The sequence below is a fragment of the Neoarius graeffei genome, chromosome 3 (assembly GCF_027579695.1).
Source record: "Neoarius graeffei isolate fNeoGra1 chromosome 3, fNeoGra1.pri, whole genome shotgun sequence".
Lineage (NCBI taxonomy): Eukaryota > Metazoa > Chordata > Actinopteri > Siluriformes > Ariidae > Neoarius > Neoarius graeffei.
The window spans coordinates 98,472,178-98,498,188 of record NC_083571.1 but is presented as its reverse complement, the minus strand read 5'-3'; the positions used below and the strand labels follow the sequence as shown (position 1 = coordinate 98,498,188).

At 41.8% G+C, this 26,011-nt stretch overlaps 1 protein-coding gene across 4 annotated transcripts in view; it reads right to left on the bottom strand.

Annotated features, from left to right (window-relative positions):
• The window catches only part of atad2b (ATPase family AAA domain containing 2B), a 299,539-nt gene that overhangs the window by 8,318 nt on the left and 265,210 nt on the right, over nt 1-26,011 (bottom strand). For all 4 annotated transcript variants that reach the window (XM_060917745.1, XM_060917747.1, XM_060917746.1 and 1 more), the window contains one exon: nt 6,941-7,069. In XM_060917745.1, coding sequence (XP_060773728.1) covers nt 6,941-7,069 — 129 coding nt within the window. The remainder of the gene's footprint in view (nt 1-6,940; nt 7,070-26,011) is intronic.

Genomic DNA, 26,011 nt, shown 5'->3' with positions numbered 1-26,011 from the left:
GTCACCGTAGCTTCGTTGCACATAAAAGAAGTAAACACTAATAAAACCACGAGCATTCGCCAGAGTGTTAACAATGTCTTTATTATTTAAAATAGCCACAACCAAATCCCGAGCCGACTGACTCATTTTTGCTGCAGGACGGCGGCAGTGCCTTCATGACATCAGCCAAATTTCATTCCATATATTCAAAGTTTCATTCAGTATATTCAGAGTTTCATTCCATATATTCAGGGTTTCATTCCATATATTCAAAGTTTCATTCAGTATATTCAGAGTTTCATTCCATATATTCAGGGTTTCATTCCATATATTCAGGGTTTCATTCCATATATTCAGGGTTTCATTCCATATATTCAAAGATTAATTTCCTGAACGGCATGCCATAATACACATACACACACACACAACACCACATCTCAAAAAAGTTGGGACAAGGCCATGTTTACCACTGTGAGACATCCCCTTTTCTCTTTACAACAGTCTGTAAACGTCTGGGGACTGAGGAGACAAGTTGCTCAAGTTTAGGGATAGGAATGTTAACCCATTCTTGTCTAATGTAGGATTCTAGTTGCTCAACTGTCTTAGGTCTTTTTTGTCGTATCTTCCGTTTTATGATGCGCCAAATGTTTTCTATGGGTGAAAGATCTGGACTGCAGGCTGGCCAGTTCAGTACCCGGACCCTTCTTCTACGCAGCCATGATGCTGTCATTGATGCAGTATGTGGTTTGGCATTGTCATGTTGGAAAATGCAAGGTCTTCCCTGAAAGAGACGTCGTCTGGATGGGAGCATATGTTGCTCTAGAACCTGGATATACCTTTCAGCATTGATGGTGTCTTTCCAGATGTGTAAGCTGCCCATGCCACACGCACTAATGCAACCCCATACCATCAGAGATGCAGGCTTCTGAACTGAGCGCTGATAACAACTTGGGTCGCCCTTCTCCTCTTTAGCCCGAATGACACGGCGTCCCTGATTTCCATAAAGAACTTCAAATTTTGATTCGTCTGACCACAGAACAGTTTTCCACTTTGCCACAGTCCATTTTAAATGAGCCTTGGCCCAGAGAAGACGTCTGCGCTTCTGGATCATGTTTAGATACGGCTTCTTCTTTGAACTATAGAGTTTTAACTGCCAACGGCGGATGGCACGGTGAATTGTGTTCACAGATAAAGTTTTCTGGAAATATTCCTGAGCCCATTTTGTGATTTCCAATACAGAAGCATGCCTGTATGTGATGCAGTGCCGTCTAAGGGCCCGAAGATCACGGGCACCCAGTATGGTTTTCCGGCCTTGACCCTTACGCAGAGATTCTTCCAGATTCTCTGAATCTTTTGATGATATTATGCACTGTAGATGATGATATGTTCAAACTCTTTACAATTTTACACTGTTGAACTCCTTTCTGATATTGCTCCACTATTTGTCGGCGCAGAATTAGGGGGATTGGTGATCCTCTTCCCATCTTTACTTCTGAGAGCCGCTGCCACTCCAAGATACTCTTTTTATACCCAGTCATGTTAATGACCTATTGCCAATTGACCTAATGAGTTGCAGTTTGGTCCTCCAGCTGTTCCTTTTTTGTACCTTTAACTTTTCCAGCCTCTTATTGCCCCTGTTCCAACTTTTTTGAGATGTGCTGCTGTCATGAAATTTCAAATGAGCCAATATTTGGCATGAAATTTCAAAATATCTCACTTTTGACATTTGATATGTTGTCTATGTTCTATTGTGAATACAATATCAGTTTTTGAGATTTGTAAATTATTGCATTCCGTTTTTATTTACAATTTGTACTTTGTCCCAACTTTTTTGGAACTGGGGTTGTATATACACACACACACACAATGTGTGTTGTGTATATATATATATATACATACACACACACACACACACACACAGACACAGTGGTGCTTGAAAGTTTGTGAACCCTTTAGAATTTTCTATATTTCTGCATAAATATGACCTAAAATCATCAGATTTTCATACAAGTCCTAAAAGTAGATAAAGAGAACCCAGTTAAACAAATGAGACAAAAATATTTTACTTGGTCATTTATTTATTGAGGAAAACGATCCAATATTACATATCTGTGAATGGCAAAAGTATGTGAACCTTTGCTTTCAGTATCTGGTGTGACCCCCTTGTACAGCAATAACTGCAACTAAACGTTTCCGGTAACTGTTGATCAGTCCTGCACACCGGCTTGGAGGAATTTGAGCCCGTTCCTCCGTACAGAACAGCTTCAACTCTGGGATGTTGGTGGGTTTCCTCACATGAACTGCTCGCTTCAGGTCCTTTGACAACATTTCCATTGGATTAAGGTCAGGACTTTGACTTGGCCATCCCAAAACATTCACTTTATTCTTCTTTAACCATTCTTTGGTAGAACGATTTGTGTGCTTAGGGTCGTTGTCTTGCTGCATGACACACCTTCTCTTGAGATTCAGTTCATGGACAGATGTCCTGACATTTTCCTTTAGAATTCGCTGGTATAATTCAGAATTCATTGTTCCATCAACGATGGCAAGCCATCCTGGCCCAGATGCAGCAAAACAGGCCCAAACCATGATACTACCACCACCATGTTTCACAGATGGGATAAGGTTCTTATTCTGGAATGCAGTGTTTTCCTTTCTCCAAACTTAACACTTCTCATTTAAACCAAAAAGTTCTATTTTGGGCTCATCCGTCCACAAAACATTTTTCTAATAGCCTTCTGGCTTGTCCACATGATCTTTAGTAAACTGCAGATGAGCAGCAACGTTCTTTTTGGAGATCAGTAGCTTTCTCCTTGCAACCCTGCCATGCACACCATTGTTGTTCAGTGTTCTCCTGATGGTGGACTCATGAACATTAACATTAGCCAATGTGAGAGAGGCCTTCAGTTGCTTAGAAGTTACCTTGGGGTCCTTTGTGACCTCGCCGACTATTACACACCTTGCTCTTGGAGTGATCTTTGTTGGTCGACCACTCCTGGGGAGGGTAACAATGGTCTTGAATTTCCTCCATTTGTACACAATCTGTCTGACTGTGGATTGGTGGAGTCCAAACTCTTTAGAGATGGTTTCGTAACCTTTTCCAGCCTGATGAGCATCAACAACACTTTTTCTGAGGTCCTCAGAAATCTCCTTTGTTTGTCCCATGATACACTTCCACAAACATGTGTTGTGAAGATCAGACTTTGATAAATCCCTGTTCTTTAAATAAAACAGGGTGCCCACTCACACGTGATTGTCATCCTATTAATTGAAAACACCTGACTCTAATTTCACCTTTAAATTAACTGCTAATCCTAGAGGTTCACATACTTTTGCCACTCACAGATGTGTAATATTGGATCATTTTCCTCAATAAATAAATGACCAAGTATAATATTTTTGTCTTATTTGTTTAACGGGGTTCTCTTTATCTACTTTTAGGACTTATGTGAAAATCTGATGCTGTTTTAGGTCATATTTATGCAGAAATACAGAAAATTCTAAAGGGTTCACAAATTTTCAAGCACCACTGTGTGTGTGTGTGTGTGTGTGTGTGTGTGTGTGTGTGTGTATATATATATATATATATATATATATATATATATATATATAAATAAATAATATGTGTGTATTATATATATCTAGTCAGGTCCACCACGTAAGAATACTTAAAGCAGATACGCAGAACCTTTATTTTTAAATAAATTTCTGAGTGGATAGTATCTCCATCCTTGACTCTTGTATGCTGCATAAATGGGAATAAAAAATATATATTTTTGAGAGTTAAAATTGACCGCAAAGTTGGCGTTCAAGCTGCCCCGCTGAGCCAGCCAGCCCTGAGTGCGTGACGTCACAGCGGTAACCGGTTTTAAGGCCGAGGCCTTTTACAGCTATAGACCAAAGTCATGTAAATAAAAATTTATGGTGAAAGTAAGAAATGCCGTTACTGACTTGCTCAACTAAGACTGATTTGGCTTCACTGATTGTGGGTTGACTCTCATTAAAACAGGATAGGTGTTGTAACTTATGCAATATACATGTACATGCATGCATTTTCACTGATAAAACGTAAAAGGCTAATTAAATAATCAGATGAACTGAGACAATCACATCCTGAAGCAAATTAAATAATCTTATACCGCTAACTTACACAATACAAGTTATATGTATTAATCTAAATGCAGGTAAACAACCTGTTGTTTTTGTTTTTTTTATTCCAATGAGAGTGGGAGCTTACCCGTCTGTGTTCGCGCTTCTTGAAGGCCGAGCTTGTGGCCGATTGTTTGGAAACAATCTGACTTTCAGTTGTTTGTTCAGTTCTCCGTTCATTCGCTTCTTCCACGTAAGGGTGAGATGGCAGCGATATCCAGTTTAGAAATAAGACGGCTGCTCCACTCATTCTCTATTTTGTCCATACGGAGTACTCCGCCATTACTGCTCAACTCAGGCAATTATTAAAACTCGGGACGGAATGTCACCGGTTTTAGCAACAACCGTGGGGAGGTCACTGCCCGAGCGATAGGTCACGTCCCATTCCATCCCGGGTTTTAGCAATAACCCTCGGCTCACTCTGGGAGGACTGGTGCAACTGAACTTTGCTTTAAAAAAAAAAAAAAAAAAAAAAAAAAACTTTCCTTTTCTTGTAGTTTTCTTTTTCTTTAATTGTTGGTACTGCACCCTCTTTCAATACAGGCTTATAGCCAACGCTCCTCAACAGATCAGAGGTTTCGTACGAGTCCTCAGTAATGCAGTAGTGCAGAGCAGACGAGAGACCACTTCATAGACACCCAATGTGCCCGTGAACTTCTCGCAAAACGCATCCAAATTTTTGCAGTTTGAACATTCTTGAACCATGAGTTCAATGTAAATCCACCTTCTGTCGTGTTGCTGGCGGGTGCAGCAACACATCTACGTGGCATGGTGATAAATTAGCTCAAAATGGAAGATTGACGTTGCACTCAGCTCTGTGTTTTAGTATAGTGGAAATGGCGATGGGACCGATAGACTTCCTGCTGTGACGTTACGGACGTCAAGGTCATTTCACTCAGACCGCTACCTATATAAATCACTTTAATCATAAAAATTACGATATTAGATTTATTGTTAACGCTTAAAACTATTCCTGTGCCATTCTTGAGGTCTCAAGGCATTTAGAAACGCAAGTGAGGCCATGGCTCTGTGTATATACTTTAAGTAATGTACCTTCACTTACAGGAACTGATGGATTAAACTGCATGATTGGAATATTTGCCTGTTCTTAATATTTGTGTGTCCTTTTTATCTATTCAAAACAGCACTTCTTGCACTTACAAGATATGATATGGCGCTCTACCATTAGCAACAAGCTAAAAGTTCAGCTCTTTCGCACTCTAGTAGAGCCCATCTTACTGTACAGTGCAGAAACGTGGACTCTGACAACACGACTCCAGGTCAAACTCAATGGGACGTATACCAAATTACTGCGTTGTGCACAAAACATTAGTTGGCGGCATTTTGCAACCTTGGACACAATCTCGGGAGATCTCCCACCAATATCACAGAGGCTCATCAACATCCAATTCGCTGGTCACTGTCATCAGGCTAAGGATGAGGCAAGATCATCGCTCTTGTTGTGGAGACCACCTGGAAAGGTTCACTCCAGGAGACCTACTTACCATGGAGTTATTTCGCAGGATATCGGTGTGGAATTTGAGGACCTGGGCACGGCAATGGAAAACCAAGATGTGGGGGAAACAATTGTGTGACGATTGACCTGTCCATTAAAATGGTCGACAGATGAGGATGATGATGCACTTACTCGTGCTAATTTGAGGCAGGTGGTGGTATAAACAGGATAACCAGGCTAAACTGGTGTTAATCTAACGAGCACGAAAGTCAGCACTGCCTACTCACTCTGTATGTTCATACAGTATCAGGAAAAAGACGACTTCGCAATACACCAAACAGATTTTTTTTTTTTAAAAGATATTTTTTGGGGGCTTTTTTCACCTTTATTAGATAGGACAGTGTAGAGACAGGAAATGAGCGGGAGAGAGAGACGGGGAGGGATCGGGAAATGACCTCGGGCCGGAATCGAACCCGGGTCCCCGGATTTATGGTATGGCGCCTTATCCACCTGAGCCACGACGCCCCCACACCAAACAGATTTTAACACGTTTTTCAGGAACAGTTTTATGGTGATGTCTAAAGAACACCACAACCAAAACACCTTCAGTCAGAGAAAATATAGAAGGTCCCATTTATTTAAAGGAGAACTGAAGTCATTTTTAAACTTGCTTTATTTCTTAATTAATGTGTTATTCAATTACATTTTCGGTTTTAGTAACCTTATATCGTGACTCGTATTGGCAACTAATTGCAATTAAATCATATACTTATCGGCCTATTCGGTTTTTAGCCATGTTGAATTTAGTTTGTTTGGTCCACGGCAGGCGTCACTTATCCGTGCGATCTTCACGAGACTTTGAAACGTGAAGTGTCAGTGCCATCATTTTGAAAACTGTTTTCCAAACGAAATGTTGCACAAAAACGAGTTTAAATGATGATTACTGCTTACTTTTTTTCAAACTTTCCTGATTCCTATCAAAACAAACAAAACTTCCGGCTTGATTACGTCAGCATTCGAAAGAGGGCGCGCACGTCTTCTGACAACGTTGGCAGATGTCGGTCACTTTGATTTCCGCTGTACGTTTTACTTCCGTCCTACGATGTCTCGCACAGGTCTCAACGAATCTCGTTTACAGCCACTGCTTTGACATATGGACTGATATATTACAGAGCATATTTCAAACACTCAGAACTTGCTAGAGCAGTGACAAAATAGCGATCAAAAATGCATTCCTATATTTAATAAAATGAGAAATAGAATTTTGATGCTAAAAAAATTTGCCTTCAGTTCTCCTTTAACTGCGTTACCACATGCCACAACATGAATGATACAACGTTCCAGATGGATACTCACCTCGATGAGGCAGGTCTTGTCGTAATCCCTGCGGTACTGGAAAATACACTGGCTGAGCACCGAGTAAAGTCTTTCCAGTTGATCCACACTGTAGCTCTTACTCTTCACCACAACTTTATCTAGCAGAGCCTGTAGACAAAAGACAAGAGACACACACCAGGGACACTGAACAACCAGGACACAGCTAGGGATACTTGTTACATGCGTGTCAGAGCATACACAGTACATATCCTAAAGGTCACACGAAATGGGAACCTGGCTGTGAAACAGGAAGACAGAAATGGCATGCTGAACTGATTGACTGACTTGCCAGCCCAATTGTGTTCAAGATTCACCACGACACCCACAGACAGTAGTTGAGCAACCTAGCTAAAAACGAAAAAGCAGTGAACGAGACCCGTTTGTTTACTTTTACTGATTGAGAAGCTCTAATAGTGTATAATTGCATTTCTGGAGTTCATTAAAAAAAAAAAAAAGACTAAGTAACAAACTACAAAATAAGAATAGTACCAAAATACATTTATATACATAAAATATTGGTGTCCATAACACCAAGAGGCAGGTGCAAAAATCCCCCACACCACACACTGAAGCATCAATTTTGATTTCAAGGTCATGTTAAAGGTCAAGTTTGTTTGTATAGCACTTTTAACAATAGACATTGTCCCAAAGCAGCTTGACAGAATCTGAATGACCTAAGACATGAGCCAATTTGTTCCCTAATCTATCCCCAATGAGCAAGCCTGTGGAGACGGTGGCAAGGAAAAACTCCCTCAGACGACATGAGGAAGAAACCTCGAGAGGAACCAGACCCAAAAGGGAACCCATCCTCACCTGGACAACAACAAACACGACTATAACATTAACAGTTTTAACATGAAGTCAGTTTCGTTGATGTTATAAACTCTTCATTGATGGAAACTCGAGTGCAAAACTGTTCATGACAACTGCAGTCCTAAAGTTAGCAAGTCAACTGTAGTCCTCAGCCATACAAGCATTACTCTAAGAGTCCAGAGCGTCTTCCAAGTGTGACTTTCAACTGTCCGTATGGGGCCGTCCTCCACAGGAGCGATGTGATGAGACTCCAACCAGACATAGGGCATCAGCATGGATCAGGCAGGTCCGAGGAGCGGAAGAGGTCAGCAGTTGCCCAAGGTGTACAAATACCACATTGCAGTGATCGAAGACAATGCATGCAAACTCGAATGCAAGCATGCACCTAGCCTGGGCCCGCCTATCCTAAGTGTGACGCAACACGGGGGCCTGTTGCGAGCTTAGTCTGGCAAAGCAAGCTATCTCCAGCTCTTCCAAGCTCCAGAAAAATCGGGAGCCAATCAACTTTGAGCATCTCCAATGGCCCTGGGTAGAGGCGTGTTCAAGGCAGTGACGTAGTAGAACTGCGACCGGAAGCCATAGATTGTTTATAGAATCTATGCCGGAAGCGCTTCATTCACTAGAAACATTACGAACATGGAGCAGCGGCAAGCCTTTGACACAGCGGTAGATGCTGTATTGAAAGCATTCAACGGGAAGTTCTCATTGAAAACGGAGCAAAGAGCAGCCCTGAAGGTATTTATCTTCTTCCTGTTACTCAAGCAGTTTCCGTCGCGTCACACATGTCAGAGGAAAGAGTGATGTGATTGGTTTAAGCTTCGTCACAGCCTTTTCTGGCTTCGACCAGTAGCAAACTGAGGCATTTCAGGGAGGCGGGTCAACCACGCCTTTGGGAAACGGTTGGGCTTAATAGCTTTGCCAGACCAAATGCTCGTAGAGCTTTGAAGTCGCGTTAGCCAAACTAGCATGCACCCTCTCTGTAATGCCTTCAACTCCACTCTCAATTGTTTCAAACAACTTCTTTCAATAGGAAGCGTGTTCATTTCAGACCAGGCATTCAGAGTATTGTCCTGTCCCAAACAGAACACTTCTGGGCTCACAGTATTCCTCTGCACATGGCTCTTATGAGGCTCCATTCCTCATTTTAGGTTTCAAAAAGGAAAAAACACACGAGCACCCTGGAGGCACACTAACTGCACCCTGAGGCGAATCCTGCATCAAAGGAGGATTCCACAACATTGAAGCCGATGATGGGAAGAAAGGTCTCCGGTTCGATTCCTGAAGCATCTTTCATAGTAATTTAACTTGTCAAGCAACTTGTGTAAATCAAAGCCAGCAAAAAATGATTAAAATGAGTATGGCTCAGTAAATTATGCAATCCAAGTTTACAATCCCACTTTTTTTTTTTTTTTAAATATGGAGCACCACTGATTTTGCAACAGGACATTTATATTTGTCAGTATGATCTTTTTGTGTGTGAGAAATTGATTCAATGGAACCAAATGAATATATGCTACAGTCAACACTGTTTGAAAAACCAAGTTTAAAATTTTATTGGTTATCATGTTCAACAGCTATCTTGATTTATTATACAATCAGCACAATGTGTCAGAGTCAAGAATTGTATGACTCTCCTCTAGGGTTGGGTATTGTTTGAATTTTATTGATCCCGATTCAGATTCTGCTCATCAGTTCCTGTCCTTATTGATTCCCTCTTTTAATTTGGATGGTTTACAAAAAATGGCATTACACTGATTATAAAGAAGTGTTTCTTTTTAAAATGAACACATTCCTTTGTATAATAAATCACATTTCATTGGGTACCAGCTGCTTTAATAAGAAACAGGATCAGCTATTTGGGAAGGTGTAAACATTTTTCCTGTTTCTGGTTGTAAGCTACCCTCCAGATAGCTACATGATAAGCCAGGCTTGCAGTACTCAAGTCCAGGACTCAAGTCCGACTCGTGCCCCAATTTTAAGGACTTGTGACTCGACTTGAGCACTGATGACTCAGACTTGTGCGTTAATTGCATTAGGACTCGTAAATTGGAGACGAGGACTCAGATTTTTTTTCTTTATTTTTTGTAACATGCCATAATAATTTGCCTTAAGATATTTATATCTACATTAATTTTCGTACTAATTTCGAGCAAGTGTGTCACACCTGCGCACCTTGGCACATGCATCAGATAGACTCTCGGGCGCGCTCCGGCCAGGGCGCATGCCAAGCGGACTCTCCCGCGCGCAGTCAACGACTCAAACCTGCACAGGCTTAACCTCCTAAGACCCAAGCTGTTTTTTTTACATGCATTTTTTATTTCTTTTTGCTATTTGGGCTTATTAGAACCTGATTAGAATAAAAACTAAGCATCATCTTTGATAAGATGTACTTTTTGAGAAAAAGTATGTCCACATATGTGGATTCTTGTTCTGAATTTCTAAAAAGTGCTGTCCACGTATGTAACTGCTAGGCCCTAGGAGGTTAAGGCACAATCAGTACACTGATATAAAAACTGTGAAAACGCACTTACTTTGCGAAGTATTGAGTATACTCAAGTCCGACTCGTGCCCCAATTTTAAAGGTCCCATGGCATGAAATTTTCACTTTCTGAGGTTTTTTTTTAACGTTAAAATGAGTTCCTCTGACCTTCTTAAGCCACCCCAGTGGCTAGAAATTTCATAATGTGTAAACCAAACTATGCCCAACATTTGAGAATGGCATGTCAAAACGGCGCGTTGATAAACTCTTCCCTTGCCTACGTCAGCAAGGGAGATGATCCCCACGCCCCCCCCTCTGGATTCCCACCCACTGTATGGATTGCCCGCCCAACTAAAAAGTTGCTGTTTGTCCTACCAAGCCTACTGCGCATGCGCGAAGCCTACTGCGCATGCGCAGAACACATGACTACATTTTGCGCTGTACATGGATGTGACAACAAAGAAAAGAGTCTGTTTTTACTGCCGACGGGAGAGCCCCTGAAGACGCAGTGGCTTAATTTTATTTACTTCAATAATACGCCGTCGAGTCTACCTAAGACGGTGTATGTTTGTCGGAAGCATTTTCCTGATGAATGTTTCCACAACTTGGGACAGTACAGGGCAGGTTTTGCACATCAACTGTCACTGAAGCCTGGGTCCGTACCAAGCATCCCTGCCGCATCAGCCACAAACACCGAACAAGTAAGTGTATAACTGGTCGTTCTGCCGTGTTTTAAAATCGGTGCGTTAGCCTAGCAATGGCTACATTAGCTGTGCAGCTAACCGCTTCCTGCAGTTAGCCAGGTACATGGGCTCGAGTTGTACCATTTTTTTTTAGACAGGGCGGACGGACCAGGGCATTCGCCCGCCTGGCCGTGCCCGACGAGGAGCGCTCTCGGCCGGCTTGGGAGGCAGACGGCAGCCCCTCCTGGAAGTGCAGTTTTACCATGGGCCTCAGGCGGGAAAAAATGACAAAGTCCCAGTTTTACCATGGGCTCGAGTTGTACCATTTTTTTTTTTTAGACAGGGCGGACGGACCAGAGCATTCGCCCGCCTGGCCGTGCCCGACGAGGAGCGCTCTCGGCCGGCTTGGGAGGCAGACGGCAGCCCCTCCCCCTCCCCCATGGCACGCCCCCACCGTCTACCCTTCCCCGCCTCCTGCTTCTCATTCGCAAAACGACGCACTGGGAAAAGCGCTGAAATGGGGCTTTCTCCCAGGAGGCTATATCTACATACCGAGGGTTCATTTCGAGAAAGACTGCGGATATAACATCCGGAAGCCTCCACAAGCCCGTTTAAAGCATCAACAAACCACCATGCCATGGGCCCTTTAAGGACTTGTGACTCGACTTGAGCACTGATGACTCAGACTTGTGCGTTAATTGCATTCGGACTCGTAAATTGGAGACGAGGACTCAGATTTTTTTCTTTATTTTTTGTAACATGCCATAATAATTTGCCATAAGATATTTATATCTACATTAATTTTCATACTAATTTTGTGCAAGTGTGTCACACCTGCGCACCTTGGCACATGCATCAGATAGACTCTCAGGCGCGCTCCGGCCAGCGCGCACGCCAAGCGGACTCTCCCACGCGCAGTCAATGACTCAAACCTGCACAGGCTTAAGGAACAATCAGTACACTGATATAAAAACTGTGAAAACGCACTTACTTTGCGAAGTATTGAGTTGCTGATACATTACAGAGCCTTATTTCCTTGTTTGGTTTCCTGATCCCTGATTTCCTGTTTCTCGTGTTTGATTCTGCCGAGTCTACGATAGCCTGTTTGTGCCTCGCTCAACCTATTGCCCGTTTCACGATTTTGCCTGCCGTTCTAGATTGTTTACCGCCTTCACTTGTATTAATAAACACACCTTCTGCACTTATATCCGTCTCCCAACCGTCTCTCACAGAATACTTCGCACTCCCTGACAAACAGAATGCACATTCATCTGTTCATACGTCATGTTCAGGAACAAACTAATGTTAATGGTGCTAAAACGGCTACCGTCAAATGGTGCAGTTGGAGTCTTGTTCTCAGACTAAACTCAATTTTTTTTTTAAAAATGACTTGGACTTGACTCAGACTTTAACACTGGGGACTAGAGACTGGACGTGAGGTTTAGTGACTCGACTACAACATTGCGATAAGCACAGAGCTATTGAGGTGAGAGTTTGAGAAGGAGCCTGCTGGACTTTACTACAAAAGAAAAAAAGTAGATCAGGATTTATAATATAAGGTATAATTTTCCCCTTTAGCCACCTGTTATTTTAATACATTTCAATGGAATCGTCAAAGTATTTTATGGCAAAACTATTAATATAGAAAGATTAATAAATATTAAAGATTGTTTGAGAGTAGATTGGGCTTTACATGATAAAATAACAATTGGGATAAAAACGGCTTCTGCCTGTCGGTTTCAGTTAAGCACTATAAGATGAGCTTGTGTGTGCTTGTACACAGCAGTCACTACACTACAGATCTGCTGTAAATTCGAGATCAGGTGAAAATATTGAGCAGTAGTGTTCTAAAGGCCATTTTATTATTATTTTACACCCCTTGAACCTTAAATTACTTGCACACCGTAGATCCATAGCTCAAAATCGTCCAAGTGCACACCTTGCCAACAGGGCTTTACATTAACTTTTTTGCTCACCGGCCGCTGTGGCTAGTGGTTTTCCCGAGCCACTAGCCATTCAGCCACAACTTTGTTGCTAGGAAATCGCAGTTTTTTCTTCACCATGATACGTTAAGTTCGGAAGATCTAGATTTAATTATGAATGGCAGCGTATAATGTATCTCTCCAGTAGCACTCAAGTATTCAGTGCTGTTAAGGGAGCTCCCTATATGAAAACATGCAACCAATTCAGACAAAAATATAAACAGAGTATTCTGTTTATTGAACTCAAATTCAAGCCCCTTACAATATGAAATATCGTATAATATGAAAAATAACATTCAGTACAAATGAACTGATTCTAATATTAAAAGTCCAATTCAAAACATTTATCATTGAAAAACATTTGATGTTTTGATATGCAAGTATTATGTATTATCAAGTATTATTATGCATATTATGTATTATCTATTAATAGTGTGCGTGTGTGTGTGTACATATGTAGAGAGAGACATTAAATGTCCTCATTACATTCATCACCAGATGAGTCTGAATGGTCCATGAAAAATGGTCTTCGTGACCTGAGGCTTCCAGCAGGCCATAAGTTGATAAGTTGAAACTTTCCACTCAACTTATGTTTGGCTTGGATAACTTTGCCTAAAACATGGTGGTGTATACTGATTTTTTTTTCCCCTAGAATTTTTGTTTGTGTGTGTGTAGGTGTAACGGATGCCAGATTGTTAATGTATCTCAGTTCCATAGGCTACATGGTTAGGGTATCTTTTTGTCCTCATTGCTTGGGCCAGATCAAACCATTAAACAAGCTTAAATTATTCTTACTCTTGCCACATACATGATTTTTTTTCCCAAAACTGATGATATTCAGTTCAAACACCATTAAAAGTAATTTCAGGAATAGAGTTCTTGTACGGTATGGCATGTAACTCATTCTCATTATCTCTAGCCGCTTTATCCTTCTACAGGGTCGCAGGCAAGCTGGAGCCTATCCCAGCTGACTACGGGCGAAAGGCGGGGTACACCCTGGACAAGTCACCAGGTCATCACAGGGCCGACACATAGACACAGACAACCATTCACACTCACATTCACACCTACGGTCAATTTAGAGTCACCAGTTAACCTAACCTGCATGTCTTTGGACTGTGGGGGAAACCGGAGCACCCGGAGGAAACCCACGCGGACACGGGGAGAACATGCAAACTCCACACAGAAAGGCCTTCGCCGGCCCCGGGGCTCGAACCCGGACCTTCTTGCTGTGAGGCGACAGCGCTAACCACTACACCACCGTGCCGCCCGGCGTGTAACTCATCTCATTTAAATATGTCGAAAATTTTTCGGTGCGCACTTTGTGCATCACGGACCTCTGTAATTTTAAAATGCTGCTCCGGCCCTTTTTTCCTGAGCAGCAGGGTTTGAAACTCCAGCTATACGCCACCACATAGTGCGCTTGTCAGTCGTCAGCAACTTTGTTGCTTCGTTCGTTAACCGCAGGTTACCGTATCACTGATTTTATCTGAGCCGTTAACAAATGTTCTAAACAATTCTAACATGTGTCAGAATGTTTATGCAGGTGCTCATGGGAGTTGTAGGCGCGTAATATTACATTGCAATGTGTTTATTATAATCAGATGCCTTCAGAGAAAACTATATTGTCATACCACAGAATAAACCACCCGCCAAAGTGGCTAGTGGGACTAAAGTTATTACCCGCCAAAGCCGAATTTTACCCGCATTTGGCGGGTGCTAACGTAAAGGCCTGCTTGCCAAGGACCACAGTGCCGATCAGGGCCCGGTCCCACAACACTATAACTACAACTGTCCCTCTGCCTGAATTTAGTTCCAGTCTGGAGCAGTCACACGACAACTATAATCCCGACTATAATACCGGTTGGTGTTGGTTTTTGTGGGAAAATGTAGCAGTTGTATGCTGTTTGTGTGCACACCCAGTGCACTCAGCAGCACACAGCAGCTGACTGCGACAGCGAGGAAGAGCTGCTTTTGATACTCATTTTGCACAGAAGGCAAGGCCGAAAGAAGAAGAAAAGGATATATACTTCAAGTTTAAAAGATATACACAGTTTAAACCAACTTTACTGCCAGTGATCTTCCATACAGTTTCCTTTTTTTTGCTGCATCTTTGTACAGCTCATGCTTTTTGTCATAATGCTTCGACACTTCTATTATCAGCTTCTCCTCCATGATGTAACAAGGATGTACAAAGATGCCTGGGAAAAATAGCACGTGCTCAGACAACGTCAGATGTAAACAATTACCTGTTTGGTCAGATGTTTTATCGGATCAGGTCCAGGTCTGGGGGGGGAAAAAAAAAAAAAAATCGCTCCAGAAGCAATCTCACCGATACTGAAAAACCCAAGCTTGAGCTATACAGTGGATATAAAAAAATAAAAATAAATAAATAAATAAATAAAAGAAGTGTACACACCCCATTAAAATGATTTTTTTTTCCATCAGAAAAACCTAAGACCACGATAATTAATTTCAAAATTTTTCCCACCTTTAATGTGACCTGTACAATTAAACTGAAAAACAAATAAATCTGTTAGGGGGGAAAAACATAAAAAAAAAGAAAACCCATAAACGTACAATAAGCTGGTTGCACAAGTGTGCACACCCTTAAACTAATACTTTGTTGAAGCACCTTTTGATTTAATTACAGCATTCAGTCTTTTTGGGTTCACACCTGCCATCAATTAAAATGACTCTGATTAACCCTAAATAAAGTTCAGACATTTACTCAGTTGCTCCTCCAGCAAAAGCCAGGGTTCACAGAGAGCTTACAAAGCACCAAAGGGATCTCATTGTTGAAAGGTATCAGTCAGGAGAAGGGGACAAAAACATTTCCACGGCATTAGATATTGAGGTTTTTCACCCACGTGACCAAGTCATGTGATGCATCGTTAGGCTGCCATTTTGGACGTCACGGCTCGAATCGGTTTGAATGCGAGGAAGGCGACAAACGAAAAGCATAAAAGAAAAAGGAGCGAGATGCAGAAAACACCTTCACTATCCAGCGACGTAGGGCATTTACAGGGCGAGCAGAGGGAGAGGTATTTGCAAAAATTGAGGTTAGCAGGCTTAGAGAACGACGTTTACCTGCTTCCACCAGGATTGTTCACTGACGTGTACACGGAAGTACACGAAGCCCTCGTCTTTACCTGACTTCGGCCCACATGATCTGTATACCTATGTCGTTAAAAACCCATCGCCATACACAGGTATTGATCTGAAAGCGTATAAGAGTTTGGATGCCTACAAATATTTTGTGTCAGGCTGGGTAACATGCCTACATCAGCGGGTCGTCCCTGGAGCCGGTGGTCGCCATCTTATTACAGCTAAGGTTTGTTCACATTTTCATTTACTTTCGGTCCTCAGGATAAACAAAATGCTATTAAATGTCATTGAAATAACTTCTTAGTCTGTTGAGACGTGGCCCGTTATAAATTTGCTGTTACCAGGCAATGACCAAGAACTGTATTATTAGGGTCGGTGTCTGTGTTGTAGCAGTGTACTAGCAGCTAGCTGTTAGCACTAGCTAATGTCAACAACATCATAGCTGGTATGTTACTGTAGCAATGTTTACGTTCAGTCATTTGGATGACTGTTAAAACCTTTCAGTCTCAAGTTTTTCCTTTACTGTATTTACTAGTTTACTGTAATTATGATCCGGCAGCTATTTACACCGGATCCAGTGTAAATAGCTGCCGGAGCAAGCCGGAGCGCGCTCCGGAACCTCGGCCGGAGCACTCCAGGAGCAAGCCGGAGCGTGCTGCTTAATTTGAGGGGGAGCAAGCCGGAGCGCACTCCGGCAGCTATTTAAACTGGATCCGGTGTAAATAGCTGCCGGATCATAATTACAGTAAACTAGTAAATACAGTAAAGGAAAAACTTGAGACTGAAAGGTTTTAACAGTCATCCAAATGACTGAACGTAAACATTGCTACAGTAACATACTAGCTACTATGTTGCTGACATTAGCTAGCTTGACCTTCAAAATGGCGGACACCAGGGCGTCACGTGACCCTGTGACGTCAGGTGAAATACCTCAATAGAGAAAATTTGGGACAACAGTGACATTACCGAGAACTGGACGTCCCTCCAAAATTGATGAAAAGACGAGACGAAAATTGATCAGGGAGGCTGCCGAGAGGCCTACAGTAGCTGCAGGAATTTCTGGCAAGTACTGGTTGTGTACTACATGTGACAACAATCTCCCGTATTCTCCATATGTCTGGACTATGAGGTAGGGTCAAAGAAAAACATCCAAGCCAGGTTAAATTTTAGGGAAAGGAAAAAAAACAAACAAACAATCAACTCTCCCTAAAGCATGTGGGGAAAATGTGTTATGGTCTGATGAAACCAAGGTTGAACTTTTTGGCCACAATTCCAAAAGGTATGTTTGGTGCAAAAAACAACACTGCGCATCACCAAAAGAACACCATCCCCACGGTGAAGCATGGTGGTGGCAGCATCATGTTTTGGGGTTGTTTTTCTTCAGCTGGAACAGGGGCTTTCGTCAAGGTGGAGGGAATTATGAACAGTTCTAAATACCAGTCAATTTTGGCCCAAAACCTTCAGGTGTCTGCTAGAAAGCTGAAGAGGAATTTCATCTTTCAGCACGACAATGACCCCCAACATTTTTTGGAATGGCCCAGCCAGAGCCCAGACCTAAATCCAATTGAAAATCTGTGGAGTGACCTGAAGAGGGCTGTGCACAAGAGACGCCCTCGCAATCTGACAGATTTGGAGCGCTTTTGCAAGGAAGAGTGGGCAAATATTGTCAAGTCTAGATGTGGCAGGCTGATCGACTCCGACCCAAAAAGACCGAATGCTGTAATTAAATCAAAAGGTGCTTCAACAAAGTATTAGTTTAAGGGTGTGCACACTTATGCAACCAGCTTACTGTACATTTTTTATTTTATGTTTTTCGCCCGAACAGATTTATTTGTTTTTCAATTGAATTGTACAGGTTATAAGTCACATTAAAGGTGGGAAAAGTTTTGAAATTATTTATCATGGTCTCATTTTTTTTTTACATCAGAAACGGGGTGTGTACACTTTTTAATATATCCACTGTAGGTATCGTTATCGGTCTGGTGTGACCAATCAATCACAAACTACAAGGGACCGATTTATTTAGTTATTGGTATTGTGGGATCGGGCCTTTAAGGAATCGCTTTGGTCACAGACTAATATTTTCACAAAACAAACTTTCTACAATACTGATCATCTCAATCAAAAAAATGGACATTAAAACATTGCCATATCGTATTAGCACTGTACGTATACAGCAAATTTATCTGCATCATAAGGAATGTGTTTGATTTGGGGCTGTTAAGGTTTTCCCTGCTCATTTTAAAAATATGAATACAATTTTTCAAGCAGCTTTAGTGACCAAGCCAATACAATAAGTACGTTTTGAACAGTAACAAGTTTCTTCAAAGCCACTGTTAAACTTTAACGAACCTCAAATAATTGAATGTAGAAGAGTTAGACAGGTAAAGCCCACAGATAACGTCTGTGCCACCTGAAGCCTACCAGCACAATCATGACAGGGGGTCAGCAGCTTTCCAAACCAATTAAGCTCACAATGACAGCTAATTAAGGCAAATCATAATTACATTCCATTTCATACACAGTTACAGCATGCTGCTGTTTACATTTCACCCTGACTTTAATTAAAATGCCTCAGTCCCTGCAATGCCCCATCAATTGACACATTCATCATGGTGATTCTGTGGACAATCAGCAGCTCATCAAAATGCATACAGAGGAGTTCCTTGGGCTAGCTATGGAAGCATCAGGTCAGCCTCTGATGACTGTCTCGCCGAAAAGAACAAAGCACATTCAGGAAGGAGGGGGAAGAAAAGAAAAGAAAAGAAAAAAAACCCAGATGGTTCCAGGAGGAGCTGGATAGCAGGTATATTAATTTGGTTTCAGGACAATAAATAAAACATCACTTATGGACATGTTTAGAATGATCCTTCTAATTTATAAAGGCAATTACATTAAAGCTAGTGTGTACAGGACCATGAGTTGACCTAGTGGTTAATGTGTCCGCCTCTCGACCGGGAGCTTGTGGGTTCTACTTGTGGTCTGGTCATACCAAAGACCATCATAAAAATGGTACCTACTACCATCTGGCAAGGCACACTGCAATACAGATGCGAGTGGGGAAGTCAAACTCTCATGGTTACCAGAGGACCAGCCCCCCCACTGTAACCCTAGCTGTATAGAGATCTTGCAGTCACGTGACCGGAATGTAAACAGCCGCCATCTTGTCGGTAAAAAACACCGCTGAATACTGCTGCACTCGTATACAAAATGGATCAATTTCAACCGACGGACTACACGGCTCATTTTTCTAATGAACACAATTAACAATTAGATATATGTCTAAAATAAACGACCTACAGATTAGTGACCCTTATCGATTACCGGACGTAGTTTTCACGACCGTGTCAGTGGATATTGAACTGCCAGAGGTGGAATACCCAGACATGTATAATTACCTCATTAACTTTCCCTCGCTGTTCAGTGGTGAAGCACTGCGTGCTTATAAATCTCTGGACAGTTATCTTTACAGAAATTCAGGATTTGTCAGCGACTCAGATGTGGCATCTTGTAAACAAGAAAATAACAATCCTCATTGGACGGGTAAGTCACTTAAGTATTACTAGTACTGATACTAGATATATCAGTAGTATCTAGTATAGCACTGACCAGCCGATTATAGAATAGAATAGAATAAGGTAATTCCAGCTGTAATCCCAAATCGTCCGTCTTGTTTACCATGGATCTGGTGTTGGAGAGGTAGAGGCTTGGCAGTGGAGGTTTGAGTGGCTGTTTTCTGAGCTTACTCAACAGGCCGGCTCTGCCTGCAGCCTTGCTTTTGCTTCCGCTCCCGACGCCGCCTCCTTCGCCTGCCAGACCCAATAACAATCCACGGAGACCCCGCTGGTCTCGCTATCTCGTCCGGAATGTTGTGCATGCGATGGAAATCGCTACAAACTCATTTTCTGCTGGAAACCAATGTCCAGTAAGTCCATACGGTTGTAGTGGATATTGAAGTCCGGTACAGACGAACAAAACGCAAAAATACACACAAAAAAACGTGCACAGGTAGGGAGAGCTTGTAGCCGCAGCCGTTGTAGTAGAATCGTATATAGTAGGGTTTTCCAGAAGAAAAGGCAGAAGTAGAAGCAGAAGTAGAAGGCGGAAATATGGCGTTTGACCGACAAGATGGCGTCTGTTACAATCTGGATCGGCTGTGACGTCACATGCAAGATCTCTATAGGTGAGAAGCCGAGGGCTATCGAAATGGAGATTGGTGCCGCACCCATACGCCTTAAAGAGTTGGTTAGTACTGGGACAGGAGACTGCCTGGGAAGACCAGATTCTGGCATGAGAGGGACTTTGTTTTTGTTTTGTTTTTTGTGTGTATAGGGTTTTATTATTTTCCCAATTAAATCAACTGTGTTGACAAAAAACAGCTTTTCTCCTTGCTGAACAGGTAAAGTCATTTCATTTCTCTCTATTTTGGTGGATATCTGGTGAACGATATTGCGCTACTGTATCCTAATTGTGGAATCTGTACCATTACCCAGCGTTTTGTTTTGCACAATGGTTCGTTTATTAGCATTTCTGTACTTTAACCTCTGTTCTATCTAGACAGAAAGTGTCAACTGGGCATCTGTTCATCTGTGTGTCTGTAAATGGTGCATTAGGTTTTGGCTAGAATGCAAAGACTATCTAGCTATCAATGTTTTTACAGGCTTCCTAACAAAATACACAGGCCTGGCAATAAATACACACAAGAAGAGAGCAGAGGTGATTTTTTTTTTAAATCTAGTTAGAATCACCGGACATGATTAAGAGGCTTGTAAAACGCATGTAGACATGTCCAAGCGAGCCACCCACACGTCCTTTGACATTAAATTGGAACAGAGGACAGTAACATTCATGTAAACAAAAAAAATTTGGTTACTTTTTCTCATAATGCTTCTGACATACTGAAGAAACCACAACATATAATCATATCCTCGGTCACAAACACTCCATCCCAAACCGTATTAAATAGCTTCTCAGTACTAACTGGTGCGCATTTTGTGCTTTAGGACAGACCTGAATTCTCTCTAAATGAGTACTGACTTGGCACCTGGTATGTGTGAGATTAATCCTCATGCACTGAGCGAAGAATAAAGCAGCAGAACCCACATATCTACGAAACCACATCGACAAAACAGTAAAAGCATTTTTCTGCCAGAAAAGGCGGAAATTCCAAAATCTTACATTCAGCTGTGTAAAAATTACACAGCGCAGATTAAAGCCAGGTTTCTTGTTGAAAAGAAGAAGAAACGCCATCGAAAAATAGCTTCTGGATTAAAAGACAACATTCATAAATAGAACACTTTCAATGTTAAAACTTGCTCCAAAAAAAAAGAAAAAAGTTTTGCAAAAAGAATGCAGAAGGACATGAAAGATAACCAATACCATATAGCTCACCATGTCAATTATATGCAATTATTGGACAAGGCTGAACAAAATAAAGATTTTTTTTGTCGTGTTGATTATGATTTGTTAGTGGCGAGCAAGCAGCAATTATTTGCCGATGCCGAAGGCAGACACTAACAAATTACGATATTTTGTGAAAACCGAGTTCAATAATTGTTCCATCATTCAAATTATTATTTTTTTGAAATACTGATTATAAAGTTTGTGCGACAAGTCAAACAATAAAGAAATCAGATGCACTCACTGATTTATTTGCATCTCACAGAACTCAAAATACAAAAGTGCAAAGTAACTGCACATGAGCAGACCATTATTTTAGAGATGAAAGTGGAGCAAAGAAAAAAAAAATCCTGAACTTTTGAAAGTCAAACTAAGATAGGGGGCAACGTCCCCTGAAAAAATTTTAATAACATAACATGCAAAACCCTGCATTCTAGTGCATTTTAGTACTTATTTTCACTAAAACAAGTTATAACTTAAGCCTTTTTCTTTCATGTACATTAATGATTAACATGTCAAAAATATCAAATTTAATTCCCCTAGTTAATGAGTAATTTTCAGGAGTGCAATGCTTTAAATTCAGAATTTTCACGATTGGATGTCAAAACTTATATAAAGTGATGCTGTCACATCTTATGTGCAATACTGCATATATGTTCAGAAAATAATAATTCAACTGATATTAAATAGTGGCGGCACGGTGGTGTAGTGGTTAGCGATGTCGCCTCACAGCAAGAAGGTCCGGGTTCGAGCCCCGGGGCCGGCGAGGGCCTTTCTGTGCGGAGTTTGCATGTTCTCCCCGTGTCCGCGTGGGTTTCCTCCGGGTGCTCCGGTTTCCCCCACAGTCCAAAGACATGCAGGTTAGGTTAACTGGTGACTCTAAATCGACCGTAGGTGTGAATGTGAGTGTGAATGGTTGTCTGTGTCTATGTGTCAGCCCTGTGATGACCTGGCGACTTGTCCAGGGTGTACCCCGCCTTTCGCCCGTAGTCAGCTGGGATAGGCTCCAGCTTGCTTGCGACCCTGTAGAACAGGATAAAGCGGCTAGAGATAATGAGATGAGATATTAAATAGTTACGCAAAAGAAAGACCGCATTTTCTAAAGCACGATATCGCGATAAAATCTCGTTCACATGACATGAGGTGTGTATATAAGCATATAAGGTCTCGTACACACCAGCAAGCATTGCGAGATTACAAAAATGGCGGCGCCCTGTCGCCGAACGTAAACAAGCCGTGTGATCGCAAAACCGAATTTCTATGAAACGGAACGTGAAAAATAAATTTCTTCATTCGGAAAACCGGAGATTTTCAAGAGTTGTGTCAAATATCTGGATTTCTGGGTAAATCCGGAAGACTTTCATCTATAATCATTTGCAGCAAAATGGCTTTCCACCGTCACGTGCATGAGCAGACTTATTTGTAGGCGGTTATTTGTAGTTCGCTCAGCCAATCAAAACGGTGTAACAAAAATAATCTGAGCGATAATAAGGATTAGGTGCGGACCTCTCGCGGTGCTTTGTGCTGTTGTCCAAGACCATGGCAGAGTGTCCATGGAGAGCAGATCCCTCTACTGCTGAACAGTAATCTCAACATTGCTGAACATTAAACTCCGCTATAAAGATCTGTTGACACTTGATTTAACTCAAACCATCTGAAGGTAATCATCATCAGCAATTGTACAAAATAAGTAGACAATTGCACATATCCGGTGCATTCAGGCAAACTGCATTAAGCAGCCACTTCGGTTTTCACTTCAGCATGTAATTCAACCAACGGTAAATGACTCATACACATACTCTGAATGTTTGAGAAAAGTTGTGGACTGCTGAACCCTTTACCCCAAGTGATATGGAGAAGGGATTTTTCATTTTAAATCTCCTGAGCTGCAGTAGATTAGATGCATTAATGAATAAATTATCGACTCAAGATTTTAAAAAGACAAAAAAGTAACAGGCGATGCAACAGTCTGTACAGCTGTTCACATTTCAAACACAGAGTTGAATTAAAATGCACTGAAGTGTGTGTCAGGTCTGATTAAAAAAAAAAAAAATTCAGGAATTTTACACTTATGTGGAACATCTAGCCCACAAAGACGAAAAAGCTTGAATTCTGTAAAGAACAAGCTCAACTGTGAGCTACTGCTCACTTACGCATCCCCCGGCTCTCGCTTATATCAGAATGCAAGCAATCGAAGGAATAGGACACTTATGAATGTTAACCTCAACAAATAATTAACCCTGAAACAAGTAAACAAACAGCAGTGTAGTATGTAGTTGCTGAGAAGTGTGTTATGAAAAGATTGTGAAGCCACCCTGTGTGTTTCGTAAAAATGTTCAGTCGGTAAACAGGAAGTCGACGTACGACAGACCTAAAAACGGTATACACGGTATTGAGGTATTTCACCTGACGTCACAGGGTCACATGACGTCCCGGTGTCCGCCATTTTGGACGGCAAGCTACATACTAACGCTGCAGACAGAGAGGGAGAACCAGCTTGGAAAAAAACGTGTTACAGACACCTAGAATAGATTAATTTGTCAGTAAGCACTCTATAAATAACCATGGTGTTTGCTTGTTGTGCTGTGGGCTGCCACAACAGACAGGGACAGCGTGCAGGACGCTCCTTTTACCGGTTTCCTACTGACCCAGACAAGAGGCCAAATGGATTGCAGCTGTGAAGAGACAGGATTGGGAGCCAACAGAGTACTCCAGACTTTGCAGTGATCATTTAATTTCAGGTTAGTTTATCAGTCAACGCAATTTTGATAAAATATATAGCAAAAAGTAAATGGGTCAGTGTTTGTTAACCCATCTGAGCAGTGAAACAAGGCAGTGTTAATTTGTCTAGGGTTGCATGTAGCAGACATTTTGTTCTCCTGTTTGTCATGTATTATTTTCCTTTTGATGAATAAAGTTTATACTACTTATATCATGTCATAGCCGGAGCTCGCTCGGGCGCTGGGGAGCTTGCTCGGGCGCTCCAGCTATGACATGATATAAGTAGTATTTATAAACTTTATTCATCAAAAGGAAAATAATATTCTATTCAATATTCTATTCTAATCGCCCAAACCTGTGTACGGCGATGGGTCAGTGAACAATCCTGGTGGAAGCAGGTAAACGTCGTTCTCTAAGCTTGCTAACCTCAATTTTTGCAAATACCTCTCCCTCTGCTCGCCCTGTAAATGCCCTACGTCGCTGGATAGTGAAGGTGCTTTCTGCATCTCGCTCCTTTTTTTTTTTTATGTTTTTCGTTTGTCACCTTCCTCGCATTCAAACTGATTCGAGCCGTGCCGTCCAAAATGGCAGCATCACATGACTTGGTCACGTGGGTGAAAAACCTCAATAGAAGAGAAGAAACCTTTGTCACATGCACACTTCAAGCACAGTGAAATTCATCCTCTGAATTTAACCCATCTGAAGCAGTGAACACACGCACACACACCCAGAGCAGTGGGAAGCCACACTAGAGCGCCCGGGGAGGAGCAGTCAGGGGTCAGGTACCTTGCTCAAGGGCCCCTCAGCCCAAGACCGCCCCACGTTAACCTAACTGCATGTCTTTGGACTGCGGGGGAAACCGGAGCACCCGGAGGAAACCCATGCAGACACGGGGAGAACATGCAAACTCCGCACAGAAAGGCCCTCGCCGGCCACTGGGTTTGAACCTGGAACCTTCTTGCTGTGAGGCGACAGCGCTAACCACTACACCACCGGGCCGCCCGTAGAACCCCAAGCCGAAGCTCAGTACCAAATATCAAGTAGTTGTGATTTGTAGTTGCTGAGAAAAGTGTTACGAAAATTTTCTAAAGCCATGCTATATGTTTCGTAAATACATTCAGTCGGTAAACAGGAAGTCGATGTGCGACAGACCTGAAAACGGTATAGAACCCCAAGCTGAAGTTTGGTACCAAGTGGCTATGATTTGTGGCTACTGAGAAAAAGGGTGTTTCGGATGGATGGACAGAGGTAAACCGGTATTACCACTTAAAATATTAATAAGACTAAGAATAAAGAGTTAAAGTATTCAAAGCTTGAACAATCAATAATTGAGGAATTTTACAATAATTTAGTTAATTTATGAGGAATTTTGGTGACTCATTACTTAAACCTATCAAGGATGGGCTCAATAATCAAGGAGGCATTGATACAACACTGAGAAATGCTAAATAATTAACTCGTACATTATGATGTGGTTTCATACATGCAAGCTTTTTTTGGCCTGGCAAAAAGTTCTACATTTGTCCCAGTGGATGAAACGTCTCAGATACTGGTTTACAGGATTTAGGTGGATTTTGAATTTTATGGGAAATAAAAACCATTTAAATTCAGAGGCTGCAATCTAACAATAACCCAGATGAAAGAGTGAATTGTGTCTAAGCTGCCGTTCTTACCTTGGGCTAAGGACTGGTGAAAATACCACCGACTAACATCAGATCACAACTTTCAATAAGCCAGGTTCTGATCATGCATTATTTTAAAGAGGTTAAAAATATGTATTTTATATATTGCATTCAAATTGCACTTTATTATGATTATTAAAGTGCAGAAGCCAGCATCTCTGATGGTGCCCACGGCATGAGTG